The 18,514-nt window shown below is 35.0% G+C and overlaps 2 protein-coding genes across 4 annotated transcripts; one reads left to right on the top strand and one right to left on the bottom strand.

Moving 5' to 3' along the window:
• Positions 1-4,851: 4,851 nt before the first annotated feature.
• On the top strand, positions 4,852-12,294 carry LOC18103998 (flap endonuclease 1). 2 transcript variants are annotated; one of them, XR_002977357.2, is made up of 18 exons: positions 4,852-5,018; positions 5,126-5,242; positions 5,418-5,476; positions 5,593-5,652; positions 5,772-5,825; positions 5,948-5,996; positions 6,114-6,161; positions 6,308-6,373; positions 6,533-6,583; positions 6,920-7,039; positions 7,114-7,198; positions 7,343-7,424; positions 7,994-8,108; positions 8,257-8,313; positions 8,426-8,472; positions 8,833-8,887; positions 11,594-11,722; positions 12,065-12,294. XR_002977357.2 is itself a non-coding variant. In XM_024583558.2 (18 exons), exons 1-17 carry the CDS (start codon positions 5,007-5,009, stop codon positions 11,101-11,103), a joined length of 1,254 nt encoding a protein of 417 aa, XP_024439326.1. In that variant the 5' UTR covers positions 4,852-5,006; the 3' UTR covers positions 11,104-11,117; positions 11,594-11,724. The 2 variants fall into 2 exon arrangements, 1 of the variants encoding a protein (XP_024439326.1); XM_024583558.2 differs by lacking the exon at positions 12,065-12,294 and adding an exon at positions 10,927-11,117 and having other exon boundaries at positions 11,594-11,724.
• LOC7465202 (membrane-bound O-acyltransferase gup1) lies at positions 12,280-18,100 on the bottom strand. Of its 2 annotated transcripts, XM_002318880.4 has the most exons (19): positions 17,721-18,100; positions 17,553-17,611; positions 17,283-17,464; positions 17,123-17,171; positions 16,723-16,826; positions 16,563-16,627; positions 16,361-16,431; positions 16,078-16,137; positions 15,840-15,953; positions 15,436-15,560; positions 15,295-15,346; positions 14,846-14,908; positions 14,556-14,665; positions 14,386-14,478; positions 14,215-14,296; positions 13,347-13,424; positions 13,131-13,206; positions 12,876-12,925; positions 12,280-12,769 (listed from the first exon to the last, which is right to left on the bottom strand). In XM_002318880.4, exons 1-19 carry the CDS (start codon positions 17,854-17,856, stop codon positions 12,728-12,730), a joined length of 1,611 nt encoding a protein of 536 aa, XP_002318916.2. In that variant the 5' UTR covers positions 17,857-18,100; the 3' UTR covers positions 12,280-12,727. The 2 variants fall into 2 exon arrangements, with proteins under 2 accessions (XP_002318916.2, XP_024439325.1); XM_024583557.2 differs by lacking the exons at positions 17,553-17,611; positions 17,721-18,100 and having other exon boundaries at positions 16,723-16,842; positions 17,283-17,383.
• Positions 18,101-18,514: the final 414 nt, after the last annotated feature.

Raw genomic sequence — 18,514 nt, 5'->3', positions numbered from 1 at the left:
AACTATAAGATCATTAAGATTTTGTGTTTTATTTTTAAATAATTTTAGAAGTGCACTCCTAAATCAACTTAAGAAATATGTTTAAATTCAAAAATCAGTAAAGAGCACAAACCTCACTGTTCAATTTCTCAATGAGAGGCAGAGTCTGTTTGGTATTGTGGTTGCAGTTACTTTTCAAAGTATTTTTTGTTTAAAAATACATCAAAATATATTTTTTTATTTTTTAAAGTTTATTTTGACATCAACATATGAAAACCATATAAAGACACTAAAAAAAATAATTTAAAACAAAAAAAATTAATTTTTTTCAAAAACATTTTTAAAACAAAAAAATAAACAGACTCGCAGATGTCATGCCAAAGGGTGCCTAACTTCTTAGAGGTGAAAAACATAAAGGTCGGTGGACCTTCAAGTGAACTAAATTGGTATACCAGTTCCATACCTTCATAGACCTGACTTGTTGTTCTTGAAGTCTTGGTAAGTATGCCTTTCAATTTTTCAAGTTCTAGTTATGAACTAAACTGTTGCATTATATATACATATGAATAACAATTTTATTAACCTCTAACTTCAGTATTTGACACAATGAACTAGATTGAATTGATTACCCAAATTATATTTTTCCAAAGTCCAAAAATGCACATATAGACAGATTGAGACAGTTAAGGATGGCTAAGAATCAATAGAACATATTCAAATTGTTGCAGTCCAAGGATTGTCCATGTAACCATCCTTGCTTGTTTGGTGTAGCTCTTTTGGCGATTGTATTTATCAGATTCACAAAAACATTACTCAAGAAGTAGCCAAAAGACAACGATAGATAACTGATTGAAGTAAACAATGATTTCATGCTCGAAGGTGCCTCATTGTAGAAGAAATCCAATAGTCCTACCAGGGTGAACATGTCTGATATTCTAAAAATTCTATATTGGAAGGATACCCAGAAAAGACTTATGGGATGGTGCGGTTTTTTAAGTGCTCAGTTCCTTCTTTTAACTTCAACCAAACTTGCTACATCCATTGAAATGGTAGAGAGAGCTAAACCAATTCCAATGTGCTAAAGTTACATGATGCCTTATGGATACCCGATGATCTTTTGAGAGAAAGGAACGAAGAACTCATAGATAGGTATGAGTGTGATCATAAATATGAGTGGAATTACAGGAACTGATGGGTAGGGAAATCAAGATTGCCGATTTTCCGGTGCATGTCATTTCCTTGTTGTGCCGAAAGGGTCTGGAGTTGTACAAAACATGTATTCATTATGATGGTGCTACCTAATATAGGTAACACTCTTGTTAAAATCTTCACTTCTTCAACTTGCATCACAGTGTAAACCGTCCATGACGCTGGTTCCATGCCTTGAGGAAGAACTACGACCTTAATTATTTTTGTCACGAGAAAATGAATTTTTATCTAAGACAATGACTAAAGAGTTGTCCACATAAATCTCCGTAGGTTTCTTTTGTGACATTCTCAATTGTCTCAATAATCTTTTTAGCCATATAGAATGATAAACACATGATGTAATAGCTATATATTCACCGTCACGTGTTGATAAAATGACTATAGATTGCTTTTTTGAACCCCGTGTGAATGTTGTGTCTCCTAGGTAGAAAACAAAACCAGTAGTGCACTTTCTACTATTTATATCTTTAGCCCAATCACTATCACTATAACCCACAAGGTCAAAGCTATTAGAATATCCATAAAACAAGTCAAAGTCAACAATATCTTTGACATACCAAAGAATTCGTTTCAAAGCTTTGAAATGTATCATAGTTGGTGTCTTCATAAACCTGTTTACAAGCCCTACTTCAAAGAGAATATCTGGACGAGTGCATGTCAAATATCTCAAACTCTCAACTATTCTAATCTGAATAAGAATTATATTTTTCTGATTGAACCAGTCGACCAGTTCATTTAATCCAATTGGTCGACCAGTTATTGATTGATGGATCAATCCCTCTGTTCTTCTGAAAAACTAGAAATCAAGCTTAATTTTTAACATGGCTCTGGCTTGAGACAGACTCCGAAGACTAATAAATTACAAATTAGAGTTTAAAGCAGTGTTAATAAAAAGGCAAAATAGACTCAAATGTAAAATGATAGAGCACCTTATAAATATATAACACATTGCATACATGCATACATCAACGAAGCCATATAAAACATAAGGGTTGTCGACACTAATGAATTGTTTTTTAAGATAACAATGAATTTTGATTTAAATGAAAGATTTTACTAATTTAACATGCTAACAGTAACGTGAAACTTGAATTCAAAGGGTTTTTTGTGTACTCATAAGATAATCCCAATATTTATTCTTTAGTATATTTTTCAAATAAAGTTATTAACTTATAATTCTCATTCAATGTATTTGCTAAAAAAATCCTTTAACTTTCATATTAAAGTACCAAATGTTTTATAACTATCAACACAACTAAAAAATCTTGATTTTTTTTTATGAAACTTTAGTGTTGATACGAACAATAAAGTTCATCATATGTTTTTTTTTTTCAATTTTTATCTGTTAAGTTTTTAATAGTTTCTATATCACACAAATAATTTTTCCATTCCAATCATTTATCCTAATTATCCACCAATTCAATCTAGATAACACAAAATTACAATAAAATTGATCCAATATCCCTCTCAATCACACAAATGCACAATAACCTAATTAAACCCTCTATCCTCACACCAAAACAACAAATCAAAAACCTAAAATATAAAAAAAAAGCCAAAAAATAAAATAGAAAAAAATAATTACATTGAAAAACAAAATAGAAACAATATCATTATCAACCATAATAAAATCACCACAAGTGAGAACTATCCATATATATTGACGATCCATTTTACTCTCCTTACCTTCCCTTTCTTGTAACATAGCCTTGCATTTTCCCCTTTAAGTACCATCAATCCACTACTCTTTTTTCAGAAAATAAAACCCAAAATTCAAAATTTTCTCTTTACTTAATCAATCAATTATATATAGACCCGATAAAACAAACCCTAGCTTCTTCAATTCATCATTTGCCAATAGAAACCTTAATTCTTTTTCTTAATAAAAAATAATTGTGATTCTCAAATGACACAATTATATCTTTAGATCCATTAAATTAAGAGAAAAAAAATCAAGACACTGTTACAATTTAGAGAGAAAACTGAGAACCTAGAGTGTTGCCACCTAACATAAATTGAAAACTTTAAAAATTAAAGGAGATTTAAGAAAAAAGAATTGCCTTCTAGCTTTTAAAAGAGATTAAAAATCTTAAGATATACACTAGTATCAAAGATCTAAGTAGAGGGTCGGTTATGTTTAAGGGAAGATAGACATCACCCTTAGCTGAGTCCTAATCATTCCCTCCCCCTTCAAGAACTTCCTTGGTTAACTTCTGAAAACTGTAAATTCATCAAGACAAGATCTTCTCACATGGCTTCAAGTAAAAAAGATAATGATTTTGAAGTGCAACCCTCACCTACTAATGTCCTCGTAAAATAAAAAAACTATCTTGGTAAAATTTGTTGAAGGTTATGTGGTCTTAGCTCATTTGATATTTTAAGCGTCTTCACTTTGTATTGACCTAGGCATTGTGGCATCATGACTTCTTCCATCTTGAAAAAATTAAACTCAATGTAAAAATTGCATCTCCAAATTTAGAGGGACATTTGACATAAGGCTGCATCGAAAGTGATATTTTGGATTGGAGATTTGATGCAAAAGTTTTTTCTAAATAGTTATTTTACTTAGTTAATTTTATATATTTTTAATTTTATTTAATTTTATTCTATATTATTGATAGTTTTTCATTTTCTATTTGAAGAGAATAATTTTCTTAGTTTATTTTTTTTATATATTTATTATTACTAGGGTTTTCTAGTTTTTGCTATATAAAGGGTTGTAATAGCTTTTTAGAAAGTGAATACATTGTTAAATAAAATTAAGTATTTTGTGAGTTGCTCTATAATTATGTTGTTCTTGGTCTTTGAGGGTTTTAACCAACCATGTTATCTTACATTTTTATTTGTGTAAGTTGGTATCAGAACCCAATAATTCTTGTAGTTTTGGTTAGAGGTCATAAAAGACATGTATCAAGGCCTAATGATTCGTGATGGTTAATTATCATATGTTGTTGAATAACTATGGCAGGAAGAGATCGCAAAATAATACATGCTCGTGTGGGAAGAGATGAGAATGTTTTCTCGAGAAAGAAATGTCCAAGAACTTGATGAAGCTAAGAAAAACTTCACTGAATCTGGGCTTTCTTTAGGAAAAGTAATAGGTTGGATAATCGTGTTACCCGTAAAAGAACTCTCTAATACTGAAGTTAGTTTAGGGTTTTCTAGGTAGATATTACGTAAGAAAAGTGAACAGAAAGAGTTAAATATTTTTCTTCCATGTTAAAATAAAAAAATTTCTCCTTTTCTCCTTTAAACTTGGAAATATATAGCTTGCTCACGTAATGGTAATTATAAGTGAAGTATAGATGAAGTTATAACATGTATAACATGACCTGCCTAGAAAAATAAGAGATAGATAATAAAAGAGAGAGAGAGAGAGAGAGAGAGAGAATGTGGTGGAACAGGGGAAGATCAAGCCCTATAAAAATTGGTGAGGTCTTAGCCCAACCGAGCTAAAACAAACCTTTATTTTTTTTAATATATTATCAGAACTAATGTATTGGTTACATCTATGTTAACGTTAGTTAGCCTTAGATTGCCCGCTATATCATTCTGTTGACAAGTACCTTGGGTTAGGAATGAATGGCCCAAATAAATGCCCATGTGTCCAGATAAAATGGAAAGTGGGCCAAGGGAAAGCCCATGTGTATTCTTACATTTTTCGTAGTGCTAGCTAGCTTGAGGAGTGGGCGGGAAAGAGAAGCAAGGCTACGCCTTTGGCTCGCTTCTACTACTTCTAATATCAGTTATCAGACTCAGTAAAGCTCTCTTTTTTTCTTTCGGCATTGCTAAAATCAATTATTGACTTCAACTCAGTAATGGGTATCAAGGTGAGTGAGCGAGTTCAATGATGATCTTTTTTCAGTAAATCTTCAATTAGGAATTAGGGTTTTTTTTTTTTGATTTTGGGAATTAATTATGATTGATGGAAATTTAGGGTTTGACAAAGCTGTTGGCGGATAATGCTCCAAAAGCTATGAAAGAGCAGAAATTCGAGAGCTACTTCGGTCGTAAGATTGCTATCGATGCCAGCATGAGCATCTACCAGTTCCTTGTCCGTCTCTCCTTCACTCTTTACTAATTATCAATATCTTTTGTTTTATTTTTAGGTTTGGGGTTGCTTTTTTTTAATTTAAAATGTAGAAGAAGAAATGAAGATTTTTTATTTTTATTTTTTTGAGTAATTTAAAATACAAAGTAAAGTCTCTGTGCATTGAATTGAATTGCAGATTGTAGTTGGAAGAAGTGGAACTGAAATGCTGACTAATGAGGCTGGTGAAGTCACCAGGTTGGATGGAGCCTAACGATGCCTTTCCTACATCCTTTCTTTCTTTTTTTTGTTTGTTTTAACATATATTTAAAACGGGTTTAATTATATTTGATTTTTGGTGTTTCATTTTGTAGTCACTTGCAAGGCATGTTTAATCGCACTATTAGGCTTCTCGAGGCTGGAATCAAGCCCCTGTAATCTCGCACCACCTCCTCCTCCTCCTCCTCTCTCTGTTTCTCTACTTGTAGCTTCTTTTTTTCTTGAATTTATTGTGTTTTGTTTTCCTTACTGAAATTGTTAATCTATATTTCAGCTATGTCTTTGACGGGAAGCCTCCAGATTTAAAAAAACAGGAGCTTGCTAAGCGGTACTTCTTTTACTTTTTTTTTTTAATATGTACTTATGCCCCAAATTTACATTGCCTTGCATAACCTTTTCCTTTCTTGCTTCACCATTAATCATTATTCTCACATCACACATGCAATGCAGATACTCAAAGCGTGCTGATGCTACTGAGGATTTGGCTGCAGCTGTCGAGGTACCTAAATGTTCATATCTTTCTTGAATATTCCACTTATACTTTTCATTACTTTTCAGCTCACTCGATGTTTTTTTCAGATTAAGTATTCTGTAAGATCTTGTTTTTTCATTTCAGTCTGGTGTTAAGGAAGATATTGAGAAATTCAGTAAACGGACAGTCAAGGTCTGTTTTTTGCTTTGTTTGATCTCTTTTGTTTGCTATTACTTTACATTATCCCATCATGGTAACATCGGTTTGCTGTAAAGATTTTTACTTATGTTGGACAATAACTTTTGATGGCGACATCTTTTTTTCATCTGTTTTTACAGGTGACAAAGCAGCACAATGATGACTGCAAAAGACTTTTAAAACTCATGGGAGTGCCTGTAATTGAGGTGATATTGTGTTCCGTATAGTTTTTTCCTAGTGGATTTGTTCAGTGCAAGGCTTTTTTTTTTCACTTATAAATGCAAAGTTTTGTTTGTCTATGCAACTTGCGATCATCAATGACATCATAAAAGACTGATACTTGGGAAATATTTTTTGTTCTATAGGCTCCTTCTGAAGCAGAAGCACAGTGTGCTACGCTTTGCAAATCAGGAAAGGCAAGTATCTTGCTTCTCCATGATAATTTGACTATTTTGGGTTCTTTAGCATGTCCATAACATTGTGAATGGCATTTGAAGTGTGTCCATTTCATTTCCAATTCACTTGTTTGGGTTATCTTGTCTTAAAGACACACTGTTTGCTTGCTTGCCTGAAATTTCTCACCTCAGTTTGTCTCAATGGGCCCTGATTTCCATGGTGGCTTTACCATGGCAGTCTTCACACCTTTAGTTATGTAAGGAAAAAATTGTAGAATCATACCTTTCTCTAAGGTTTTCCCATTTCTCCTTATGGAATGGTTTTTGATGATTCATGCAATGTCCCATATGTTTCAGGTCTACGCTGTGGCTTCTGAAGACATGGATTCCCTTACTTTTGGAGCCCCTATATTTCTTCGCCATTTGATGGATCCCAGCTCAAGGAAAATCCCGGTTATGGAATTTGAAATTCCAAAGGTCCCGTGAAAACATGAACACTGTTGCAATTGCTTGATGTTCAATTCACTGTTCTGATAATGGGTTTCTTTCAGATCTTGGAGGGGCTAAACCTTAGCATGGATCAATTCATTGACCTGTGCATCCTTTCTGGTTGTGATTATTGTGACAGCATTCGAGGTGCTGAGGATTCTTGTTTCTTGGTTCAACTGTTTATTCTTAACTCTTCTAATAAAAAATTTGACTATTCAAGCTTGTATTGGTTCAGCTTGAAAATGTGATGGTGCATTCAGTAACTAATGCTCTCGGAAATCTATGCCACAGGAATTGGAGGACAGACTGCCTTGAAACTCATCCGACAACACGGTTCTATAGAGAGCATACTAGAGAACATAAACAAAGAAAGGTGATTATCTAAGTTTTTAAGATCGTCATCTTTCATTGTTGCTTGCATTCCATGTATTTGAAATGGTAGTGAATGATCAATTAGACTTAACATGTGAATATTTTTATTTAAAATTCAGGGGATATAACAAATCAATTTCCTATATGTTTTATGCCTGTTTTGTTGAATTTTCAGTTGAATCTGAAAGTTTCTTGCAGTCCTTAACTTATTTTTCATGTGTACGTGCTTGAATCACCTTAGGTATTTTTGGCTTGGTTGGTACTCGCGTTGGGCAGCCTACTATTCTTTGGACTTGTTCCTTGGCTGATTTTGGCTATGTAAACATTTGAAATGGAGTTCTTATCAAATGAATAATGTTGACTATATGCTGTGGTCTATAATTTGTCAAACCAAACTTATTTTCCACTTATGATGTGCACCACTACACATGGTCTTTTTTTCATGCTAATAATTTTCTAGGACAACAATTTTTCTAGTTTATAAAGAATGATTTCACATTTGTCTGATAACTTGCCGTTTTTTTTTGGTTCTTTTACTGATTGTTCATTAATCACACTCTTCATATCCAGGTACCAAATACCAGAGGATTGGCCATATCAGGAGGCTCGACAGCTTTTTAAAGAACCAGCTGTCCTTACTGATGAAGAGCAACTTGATGTCAAGTGGACTTCCCCAGATGAAGAAGTGAATGAATTTTATTATTATTATCATTATCGTCATCATCATCATCATCATTATTATTTGGTTTAATTTTTGAAACTTTATGTTTATTCTACTGCCTTTCAATGGCTTCGTGTCAATATTTGAAGTGGTTGCATCTGACATGTTTCAGGGTTTGATTACTTTTCTGGTGAATGAAAATGGGTTCAACAGTGACAGGGTGACGAAGGTGTGCCTCTATCATTAGTACAAACATCTTTATGCAGGCATTTCATAATGCTATGTTTTGCAATATGGAAACATGCAGTATTAATTTGTATTGATTTCTTAAATTGTAACAGGCAATAGAGAAAATCAAAGCTGCCAAGAACAAGTCCTCACAGGGCCGGTAAGTACTGCTAAGCAAACAAAGGGAGATGGAGCCTTGAATTTTTATAGGGATACAACAAACCAATACTTAGGATTTCAGATATTCCCCAACCTGTAAAATATTGCAACCATTGAAATTTGGCAAGTTTTTCAGCACAGTCCTTGGATAATCTTACCATTTTGCAATCATGGATGGATAACAACATGGCATGTTGAATTGTTTTTTGAAAAGTTAGTGGGAAAAAAGTTACACCGCACCCCCTTTTTCTATAGAAAAATAAAAATTGCGACCCTGTTGAAACTTGAAACTCTGGGAACTGATTTATACTTGACCTGTTGTTTTTTTCTCCTCTGATTTGCCCTATCTTTCTCTCTGCAGATTGGAATCATTTTTTAAGCCAGTTGCCAACACATCTCAACCTGTTAAGCGGAAGGTTTGATTATATTATGCATTTTTAGGATGCTTCCATGATTTCTGTTCCTGAATAGCATTGATGGGGCTACTGGAAGATGAAACTATTCTGAATTCTTATCCCGGTATCATATGCGAGGATAATTTAAAAAAGGGAGGGCAAAAATTTAGGCAAGGTGTAAGTATTGAGGGTTTGCAGTTTAGTTTGAAGATTTAGGATTGAGTAAAGTTTGGAGGTTTAGAGCCTAGTATTGGAGACAGATCAAGAGCTAGGGTTGATGGTCAGGAGTCAAGGTTAAAGATTCAGAATTATGGTTGAGAATTGAGTGTTTACTCTTACTGTTCCAGGTATTGGTTACAAAGGGGTGGTTGACAGTTTAGGGTGGATGGTTTAGGATCTTTGGTTGACAGTGGGAGGTTTGTCGTTTTACAGTCCAGGGTTTATTGTGTAGAATTTATGATTGAAAGTTGAGGGCAAAGGGTTTAAAGTAAAGGGTTTAGGATCTAGATTAATGATTAATGATTGATGTTTCAATGTTGGGATTTGAAGTTGAGACTTCTATCATTTTATCTTATTAGGTTTTCAGAATTGTACTTCTGTCACTCAATATCCTTTACCTTTTCTAACAAAGTAATATAGACCGTGAAATAAGGATTAAGTGGAACAAAATTAATTGGGTGGTAGAGTTGTGGAAAAACATCTGTCTCTTATATTTTGAACATGGAACAATATGTTAATGCTGAAAAATGGAGGAATTAAAATCTTAGATCAAAACAGTATGTATAGAAGGTATGAACCGCCTAAACAAGAGTTGTTGAAGAGAGAGCAACTAGAGCTATTACTCGCCATATCAAAATTTTTTTATTATGAAAGATATAAATCCATTGGAAAAATAAAAAAAGTATATGTCGGATTAAATGGTAATTGTTGCTAATAACAAATCATTGGTTTAAATGAATAACTAAATATAATAGATAGACCATTCTCTTCATCTTAGATCATCACATAGGCTTGCCCGGGGGGATTGCTCTTCTTTTGCATTATCTCACATCTTATTGTGTTTTAACTCCATCCTCCAATTTCTTGTTGTACATGTATTTATGCTTATTATTTTTGTAGTTTCCTCTATATTGTAATTTTGACTAGTTATTGATTTTTATAACTTGCTTTAGTGCTTAATATAATTTCCTTTTATTTAAAAAGAGAAATTTTGATTGTCTAAAAGATGGTGGTGTATGCCAAGTGACTTTTTCTTCTTTTGTTCTTTCCTTTTTTTTTTGGGAGGGGGGAATGGAACAATATGTTCAAGAATTGAAATCTTAGATCAAAACACAATGTATTGAAGGTATGAACTGCCTAAACAAGAGTTGTTGTTGAAGAGAGAGCAACTAGAGCTATTACTCACTACATCAAAAAATTTCTATTAATGAAAGATGTAAATCCATTGGAAAATAAAAGGTACATGTCTGATTAAATGATGATTGTTGCTAATAACAAATTGTTGGTTTAAATGAATAACTAAATAAAATAAAGAGACCATTCTCTTTGTCTTAGATCATTACATAGGCTTGCCCTTTTTTTTTGGGGGTGGGGGGGTTTAATGCTAACTTCTCCATTTCCAGCTCTCCCAGTTCCCACCTTGGCTATCTTTTGTATCCCCGATCAGAATTTGGATACATTTCTCACCAGTAATGACAATACCAGGAAAGCTACTTTATCTTAGCTAATTTGTTTCTGTATTGTTGGTTTTGGTTTATGGAGAGACCCACTTAGCCTTAGGCTGCACAATGATGGATGGGCCTCCACCGCCAAAAAACCCACCCATCATCTTGGAATTCGGGCCTGGATCCTCTAGGTTGAAATTTCCTGTTTCAACGATTGGGTTGTCACCTTGTAGACGGTTAAGTATTTTGTAGGTGTAGCAGCCATATGTTTTGGTAGCAACAACCACTAATTTAAACCTGATTTCCATAAAACAATGACCCTTCTCCCATGCTTGTTATTCCATTGCCAGTTTAAACCTGATTGGTACCATAATTTCTTGATGCACTGGGTGACAGGGTACTAAGTGTGTTCTTCGTCCTCCTAAACCAGCAATCAAGCTTAAAATGCTCTCTCTGCAAGTCTGTAGTAGTACTTCTGTGCCCAAGACCATTGGCAGTCTTAGCATGCTGACACTGAATCTGTTTTCGAAGCACTCCACAACATCACCCAGAGGTGTCTGCTTCAGCGCTTGAAGCTGAAAACCCTGGTGAACCTTTAGAGCCCATCTACATTCACATTTTTTTTTTCCTACTGAGTTCATCGTGGTGTCAGTTACCATTTCTTGCAATTACTCCTAGGAGAGAAGTGAATTGCTGCTGTTGAGTTTTTGTTTTTTGTTCACAATTATTCCAGACATATAAATGCTAAGATGATGCATGAAATCACAGGCTAGACGTGATATATGTTTTTTTTTAAATGATTGGTAACAAAATCTCAGTTTTTTTCTTTCTTTGTTTTTTTTCCCGAGAATTAATTGCCTTAGTTTCGTTGTATCTCTATCACCCTGTCAATTTTCATTGCTTAGTGTAGATATGACTTGGTGCTACAGTGTTTCAAACTGATGTTTTATTGATATTTTTTTTAAAAGGTCTCTCCAAGTCTTACCCCTGATTCATTAAGTGAAGTATAGATAATTGCAGCAAGTCATTCAGTAATGCTTGTTATTTGTCATGCTTCTGACAGGAAGCCGAGAAGACCAGTAAAGAAACTAGCGCTAAAAAATCGAAGGGTGGTAGTGGTAAAAAGAAGTAATCGGTTGGCATAATTAAATCCATATTAGATGGATTTGACCGCATTTGACGTTCTAATCAGGTAAACACACGTGGAAAAATCTTCCTGTTGATTTTGTCTTGCATTCGGTACATGTGTTGAGGGCAGTGTATATAGCTATGTTTTTATCAAGATAAGGTGATTTTGAGGCAGCTAGCACCAAATGAATATTTTCTCCTCTCAGTAGTCATGCATGAACTATTGCTTTTACACTGCCCTCATCACATAAAACCAGATTTTGCCTCTCTGCAGTAAGTAGAACAGAAGTCGTCTTGTCTGGGTGACAGAATATGAAAGATCTATAAGATTAAGCTGTGCATGCGCGGGCACGCATCTGTGCCTCGAAAGTCTCCTGACAGCTTTACATTTCTTGTTTGTTATCAGGTTACTGATCTTCACATCAGAGAACATCTTGTTTCTAGCAGGACGCATGCAATTCCAAATTTTTCCGAGAATGATTGGCAGTTTTGTAACTATGGATCTATGAATTTTTATTTCCCCCCCCCTTCCTCGTCTGCATAGTTCTTGGGCAGATTCATGGGTCTTACGACCATTTAATCTGAAAACCTTTGCTTTCGGCATGTGTTATAAAATTGAAATGGTCTCACAAGAAAGTACATGTATATTAGAACACGTTTCCCCCCCTTGCGTAAACTGCTTTACACTCAACAATCTAGCTCCTATAAACCGAGCCAAGATCACGAAAGCATGCTGCCAACTAAGCAACTCTCAGGATCGCCATAGATCAAAAAAAGTATTCTTGTCAAATTGGAAAACTGAAGTTCCATATTTGATCCCGGAGCAAGATCCGAGCACTAACAAGTAGAATTGGAGACTCAATCAGTCAAAAAGGTTACAATCATATCTTATATGGTGGTTTACCCTACTCCTGTAGCCACGACTTTCTCTTCCTCAACCCTCAACGAAGTGTACATGTGATCTGCCAATCGGCATTCAGCTGCATGACCGAGTAAAAGGACCTCCGTAGGCTCTTAATTCAGTGCTTCCTTTGCTTAGAGGAGTAAAACAACTTCGTACGCCCTTAATTTAGTGCTTCCTTTGCTTGGCATCATCAATGTGGAACATAAGCTGCAAAATAATCAGGTTTCAGATGAAGAATTAACTCCCACCAGATCTCCAAGACTAAAAGCTTTCCAAGTTAAATAGAAGACTTGAGAGATTTCATGGCATTTACCTTTGTCCCAACGTAAAACGTTATAAACATACCACCCATTACTGGCAATCCTGTAAGATTGAACATTGCATCAATTATGCAGTTGCTTGTCAAGAAAATAGACAGGAAAATAATTTTTAGACTAGCAGTTAAGAGGTTAAATGCTGACAACCAAGCCTTGAACCTCATGAATGCCCAGGGTTTGGCACTCTAATGTACCAAAAAAAAAAGCGAAATTTCTAAATTCGCATAGAAGGCAGGAGGAGCTTATAATACCTTGTCTTGAAAGAAATTGTGCAAACAGCCAGTTAAAGCCTGATGGCCCAATTACATACCCAACAAGGTTTGCCACCTGCATCATATGAAGAGATCAAAAGCCATTGTATGCAAAACCAAGAAATGTTTCAAAATGCAAGGGAACAATCCAGGAAATATTTGGAGTTAAAAAATTTGTGCATGTCTGTAGAAACTTGGGTACAGTTAAGGACAAACCATGAGACATGTAATGGTGATGGCACCACCAGCTGCACTAATTTCTCGGAAAAGAAACTCCCCAAAAGCACCCTCCACCTAAAAAAAATTGCATTTTACAAAGTTAAACTTCAAATAACAACTCAAACACCTCATCTGATTGTCTATGTGGTACTTAATGCTCCTACCTTCAATCCAATTAATCACGAGTCAGTATTTTACGTAATGTAACACTGGTACTAATCACCATCAATAGATACCAATGGTGTTCAAAAGCAATCTAACTGCAATTCTTTAATCAACCAAGCAAGTCATTTCACATTGTCCATAAAAGGTCTAATCTATGGCATGCATCACAAGACTTTCCTTTGGAAGTTGATCTTGCCACCATAGTTCTAGAGGTTTGGGTAGTTCCCCTAATATCAACCATGCTAGACTGGTAGATGATATTTTGCTTTACTGATCCTTCGGTATGGAGTGGTAGGAAGATATCTTCACTTCTTAATCAATCAATATGAACATCAGCCATTTGTGAACATGAAAAACCATTCTTAGAACAAGAAGTTCAGCTACTGAAACACAAGTCAGCTGCAAGGCTTATTGCCAGTAGGCTTGATTTCATAGAGGTGTGTAAACTTGGCCAGAAATTACAATTCACTCTCGAACAAAGGCGAGCAATCAGTTAATGAAATCAACCATGTGTATCTTGTGTTTTGAACAGGTGATTATAACCACAGTTTAAAACTGTTACCAAAAGGATCTTGAGCATGAGATCCTTGCTTGGAGTATAGTGCCTTTTTTTGCAAACAATGCCCCAGCACTTAGGCTGCAAGTAAGTTTCAAATTGTTTTACTGTATTGTATCAATAACCGGCACGTAGAAAGATCACCTGTAATGTATTCGCTGCTGATTTCACCACCATTTCAGGGATAAAGAATAAACATGTTAACCATGCCCATGAAAGAAGTTTCCTATGACCAATAAGCTGTCAGATAAAGAGCATACAAAATAGATAAAGGAAAGTGATTAAAAGGGAAAACATGATAGAAGCCACGAATACCATTCTAGATCATGCCAGATGGCAACAAATGTGAATATAACCCATATGTTGAGTAGCTTTCTCTGAGATCCTCCAAGAGGAATATACATGTATCTGAATGTAATTTATAAAGCCTTTAGCATGCATATGTTAGTGAAATCAGGGTTTGCTAAAAGTGAACCAAGTTTCACCTGACAAGCCATTTATTGTACGAAGCATGCCAATTTTTCCAAAAGCTCTCCAAGTTGCAGCAATTATTAATACACCTTGGCATATTCTCAGGGGCCTCAATGCCACATATCTGAAATAACACAGTGGTTAAAATATATGTTTGTCCTTCAATATTAATAGATAAAACATATAATTGATAAAAGAGCTGGACTAAAAAATTTGGGGCTAGATTGAGGGTGCAGTTCAAGAAAAAAAAAAAAATGAGGACAAAAAAAAACCGAATGAAAAAGTTAAACATCAAAAAACATACCAGTGACCAGAATCGAAAATAGCGCCAGATAAGGGAGAATTTTAGCCACATGAAATTCAAGACCTGTGGAAGCAGAAAAAAAAAGAGTTGAATGTTAATATTTAATACAAATCATGCCCTAAGTTGGTATGAGCTCAAGTCAAAGAAATATCAGAGCCCATAGTTGAGTTCAAATTGGTTTATTTTAAGCAATGAGTCTCTAAATACGTTGAGAATGGATCGATCTTTAGAAGCTCAGTCTGCATGCTTCATTATTTACTGTTAACATTACTATAGAACATAGAGCTTCAGTATATCTTTTTGTTCATGGTTGCAATTGCATTCCAGTCCACTTTATAAAGTTTTCATGTCTTACAATTTGTTTGTATGTACAAAAAAGCCCTCTTGGCAAAGATCTAATTTAAAGATGCAAATACGGAAACTTTGTAACAACAAAAAGGTCATCTTACCCCATATCCAATGATGAATATGTCCATAGGAGATAGCAGTTTCCAGAGACGACTGATCAGCACAGAAAAAAAATTCAATTAATTCTTAATTAGACAGGATGTTGAAAAATCCTTGCATGATGTGCATACTTGAATTCTAACCTGATTGCAAAAGCATTGTAACGAAATAGATGCGTCACTAATTCCATTAGAGAAAAGCTGAATAACCAACGTAACCCATACCAGGACATATCCCTAACTGTATAATTATTCTGAGGCGTATCTAACTGCATAAACATTGTATCACAAGTAAGAAACTGGAAATCCAGGATGTGATGGGAATGATTTCTTACAGAGGTTCACACTTAAAACGCAACGAAAATTTTCGAGATCTAGAATACTAATATGGAGAAAGTGAAAATTTTAAGTTTCTCTAACCCAAGCAACAGAAGGTATCTTATCTGATTCTCTAATATGAGTCTAGAGTAGAAACTACCTCAGCCATTAATACAAATTGAACAACAATATAGAAGCAGAAAACAATTATATAAATGAAAATCACAAACCTGTGAGACGAAGGCATTGAAGCTTATAATTGGGCCAGCAATATAAACTGGGGCATATACCAAATAGGCGAGGTATATGCTAAGGGAAAACTTCTCCTTCTGGACACTTCCCTCCTAGACAGCACAAACAAAATTATGAACTTCAAGAAAAGAGGAAGAAGTAGAAATCCCTCAAAGCATAGCAACAGTAGATAGCAGATACTAGAATAGGTAGGCTCATGCTAAACAAAAGACTAACCTGCAAGAGCCGGTAGCATGTTTTTCCAGACTTACAAGTATGGCAACGTTGAATGTGCTTCTGAGATCACCCGCAAGTAAAATATCAAAAGAAAAAGGAAGAGAAAAGGAAAAAAGATTCTCTTCGTTCTCATGCTTGAAAAAGTAATTTCAAATGCAGTTATGTATTGTATGAACTTGAGAAAAACTAGGCAAAACATATTCCTTAGTTTGATTAGATGTAATTTGAGACAGCAAAAAAAAAAAAAAAAAGAGGCAGCCTAACATATGTGGTACTAGTTTACCTGCTGATCAAAAAGAGGATCCTGATGTGCCCAATGGTAATCATATCCAAAGCTGATCATTCGCAAAATAACTGTCAAAAACAGAATTTTCTTAAGTGCAGCCAGCTACACCAAATAATTGTTTTTCCCACTTGCATACTGAGCCTCTAAGAACGTATTCAGCAGTAAAATCCCAATAGATGAACGAGTGAGAAAAAAATACCAAAATTAAAACAAATGTGCCATCTAAAAGTTCCACGATAGTTGTCCAAATATGCCCATTGTTGCCTACATTATGATAATATAAGTCAAATTCAATAAGTGGAAGTAGCATGATGTCTATGTGTACAGCCATGACTAAGATATAACCTTACATAACTCACCCAAAAATGGAGAACGAATATCCTTCATAAACACGATTACACAGAAGAAAAAATACGTTGAAAAGCCAAAGCACAGGAGAGAAATACTTTGTCTGTGCAAACATCTGCGGAAAGACAAATCTAGTAAAATATAGCACAAATTAGATATCTTACTGGAAAAACAATGATCATATAAGGAATAATAATCATTTCAGCTAGTATAATTATTGCAACGGTATTGTTTTCGACCATTTTGTTGACAATAAAAAGATAAGCAACTCATCGCCACTATAATGACCACGCGAGCAACAAAGCTTTTCTTTTACATTATAATCATTTGCATCATTTTTTTGCGAGCAATGCCAAAGTAAATCATGGTATGAATAACAAGAAACCCAAAAGTCATAGGAAGGAAACGCACCTTCACGAGGAGAAAATTCAGGGAAGCAATTGAGAGGATAAACAGAACGCTAGAAGAGCAAAGAAGGAGAAGGTTGGTGAAACAGAAGGAAAACAAAACATCAGCAAATCAATTAAGCAATTGAGTTGGCAGCAGCAGCAGCAGTGTGGTAGAAGATTACCAAGCTCCGTGAAGATAAGAGAGGTAGGCCAAAGAAATGAGAAGCCACACAAAGGACATTCCTTTAGCTTTCAAGGAAAAAAGGGCCCTTAAAGAATTAGCAAGCAGGGCGAAAAGAGCAAAGACAAGAGAAAGAATAGGCAAATTGGCACGGAAATTTCTCCATTGGGCATCACTAACATCCTGGGATTAAAGATTGAAACTTTAGCAATCGAAAGACATAAAAAAAAGGAAATGGAATGAAACCCAGAAAAGAAAGGGAAAGTATTACATTGAGACGAGGAGGGAGAAGCCATCCAGGGCGTAACGCATAAAGCTCTGATTCATGATCTGTTTTTGTTTTTTTAAGAAAAAAGAAAAAATCAGTAGAACAGAACAACAAAAGAGAAAGAAGGAGACTTTGAGAGATGGAGATGATAAAGAAAAGGAAAAGAGGTACCGAGAGAGAGTTGAAGAGATCGATGGATGATGAAAGCGTAGAAAGCAATTGCATAGAGAACCAGAAAGACGAGCTCTTTGCGCTTCCAGTATTCCTCCTTCTCCTTCTTCTTCTTCATTGTTGATGATATTGCCATTCTACTCACACTATCTATTATTAGTGTCACTAATTGAACTCAAAAGGCATCGATTGGATTGGAGAGACAAGATGGGAAATGAAGATTGAACTCAAATGCTGCTGCTGCTGTTCCTCTTCCCTTGCTATTTTTTCATTTTCTTCGGCTACAATTGGGTTCGATATTAGCACATCTATGCTCAGCAGCTACGGCCTTTTCCGTCCATTTCTTTGGCCCAAACCCATTTAACAGCAAACCATTTCATCATGATTTTGTTTTTTTATTTTTTATTTTTCTTTCATTATCTTATACTTTTTTGCCCCTTCCATTTATGTATCTGGCAACAACGTGCATATGTACAAGAGAGTCGTATGGATTATGGAATACAACGGGAGTAGGCAAACCTTGCAGTGATACTGGTGGTTAAACAAACGCTATCATCCTCCATCATATCTACGCACACATGCTCAGCATTCAACATATTATGAGTTCATTTCTTGAATAAAAAAGAAGGGATGGATCAGGTGGTCGAAGTTGAGCGATTGATTTGTTAATAATCATAATCATATGATCAAACATATACTCTCAAAAAGAAAAGAAAAAGGGCATCACTGGTGGAGCAATTAATCCCCCAAATCCAAATGTTCTAACTGAGAGGAGTTAAAGAGAGAGAGCATCA

Source organism: Populus trichocarpa, chromosome 13, assembly GCF_000002775.5.
Source record: "Populus trichocarpa isolate Nisqually-1 chromosome 13, P.trichocarpa_v4.1, whole genome shotgun sequence".
Lineage (NCBI taxonomy): Eukaryota > Viridiplantae > Streptophyta > Magnoliopsida > Malpighiales > Salicaceae > Populus > Populus trichocarpa.
This window is presented reverse-complemented; position numbering and strand designations above follow the sequence as displayed.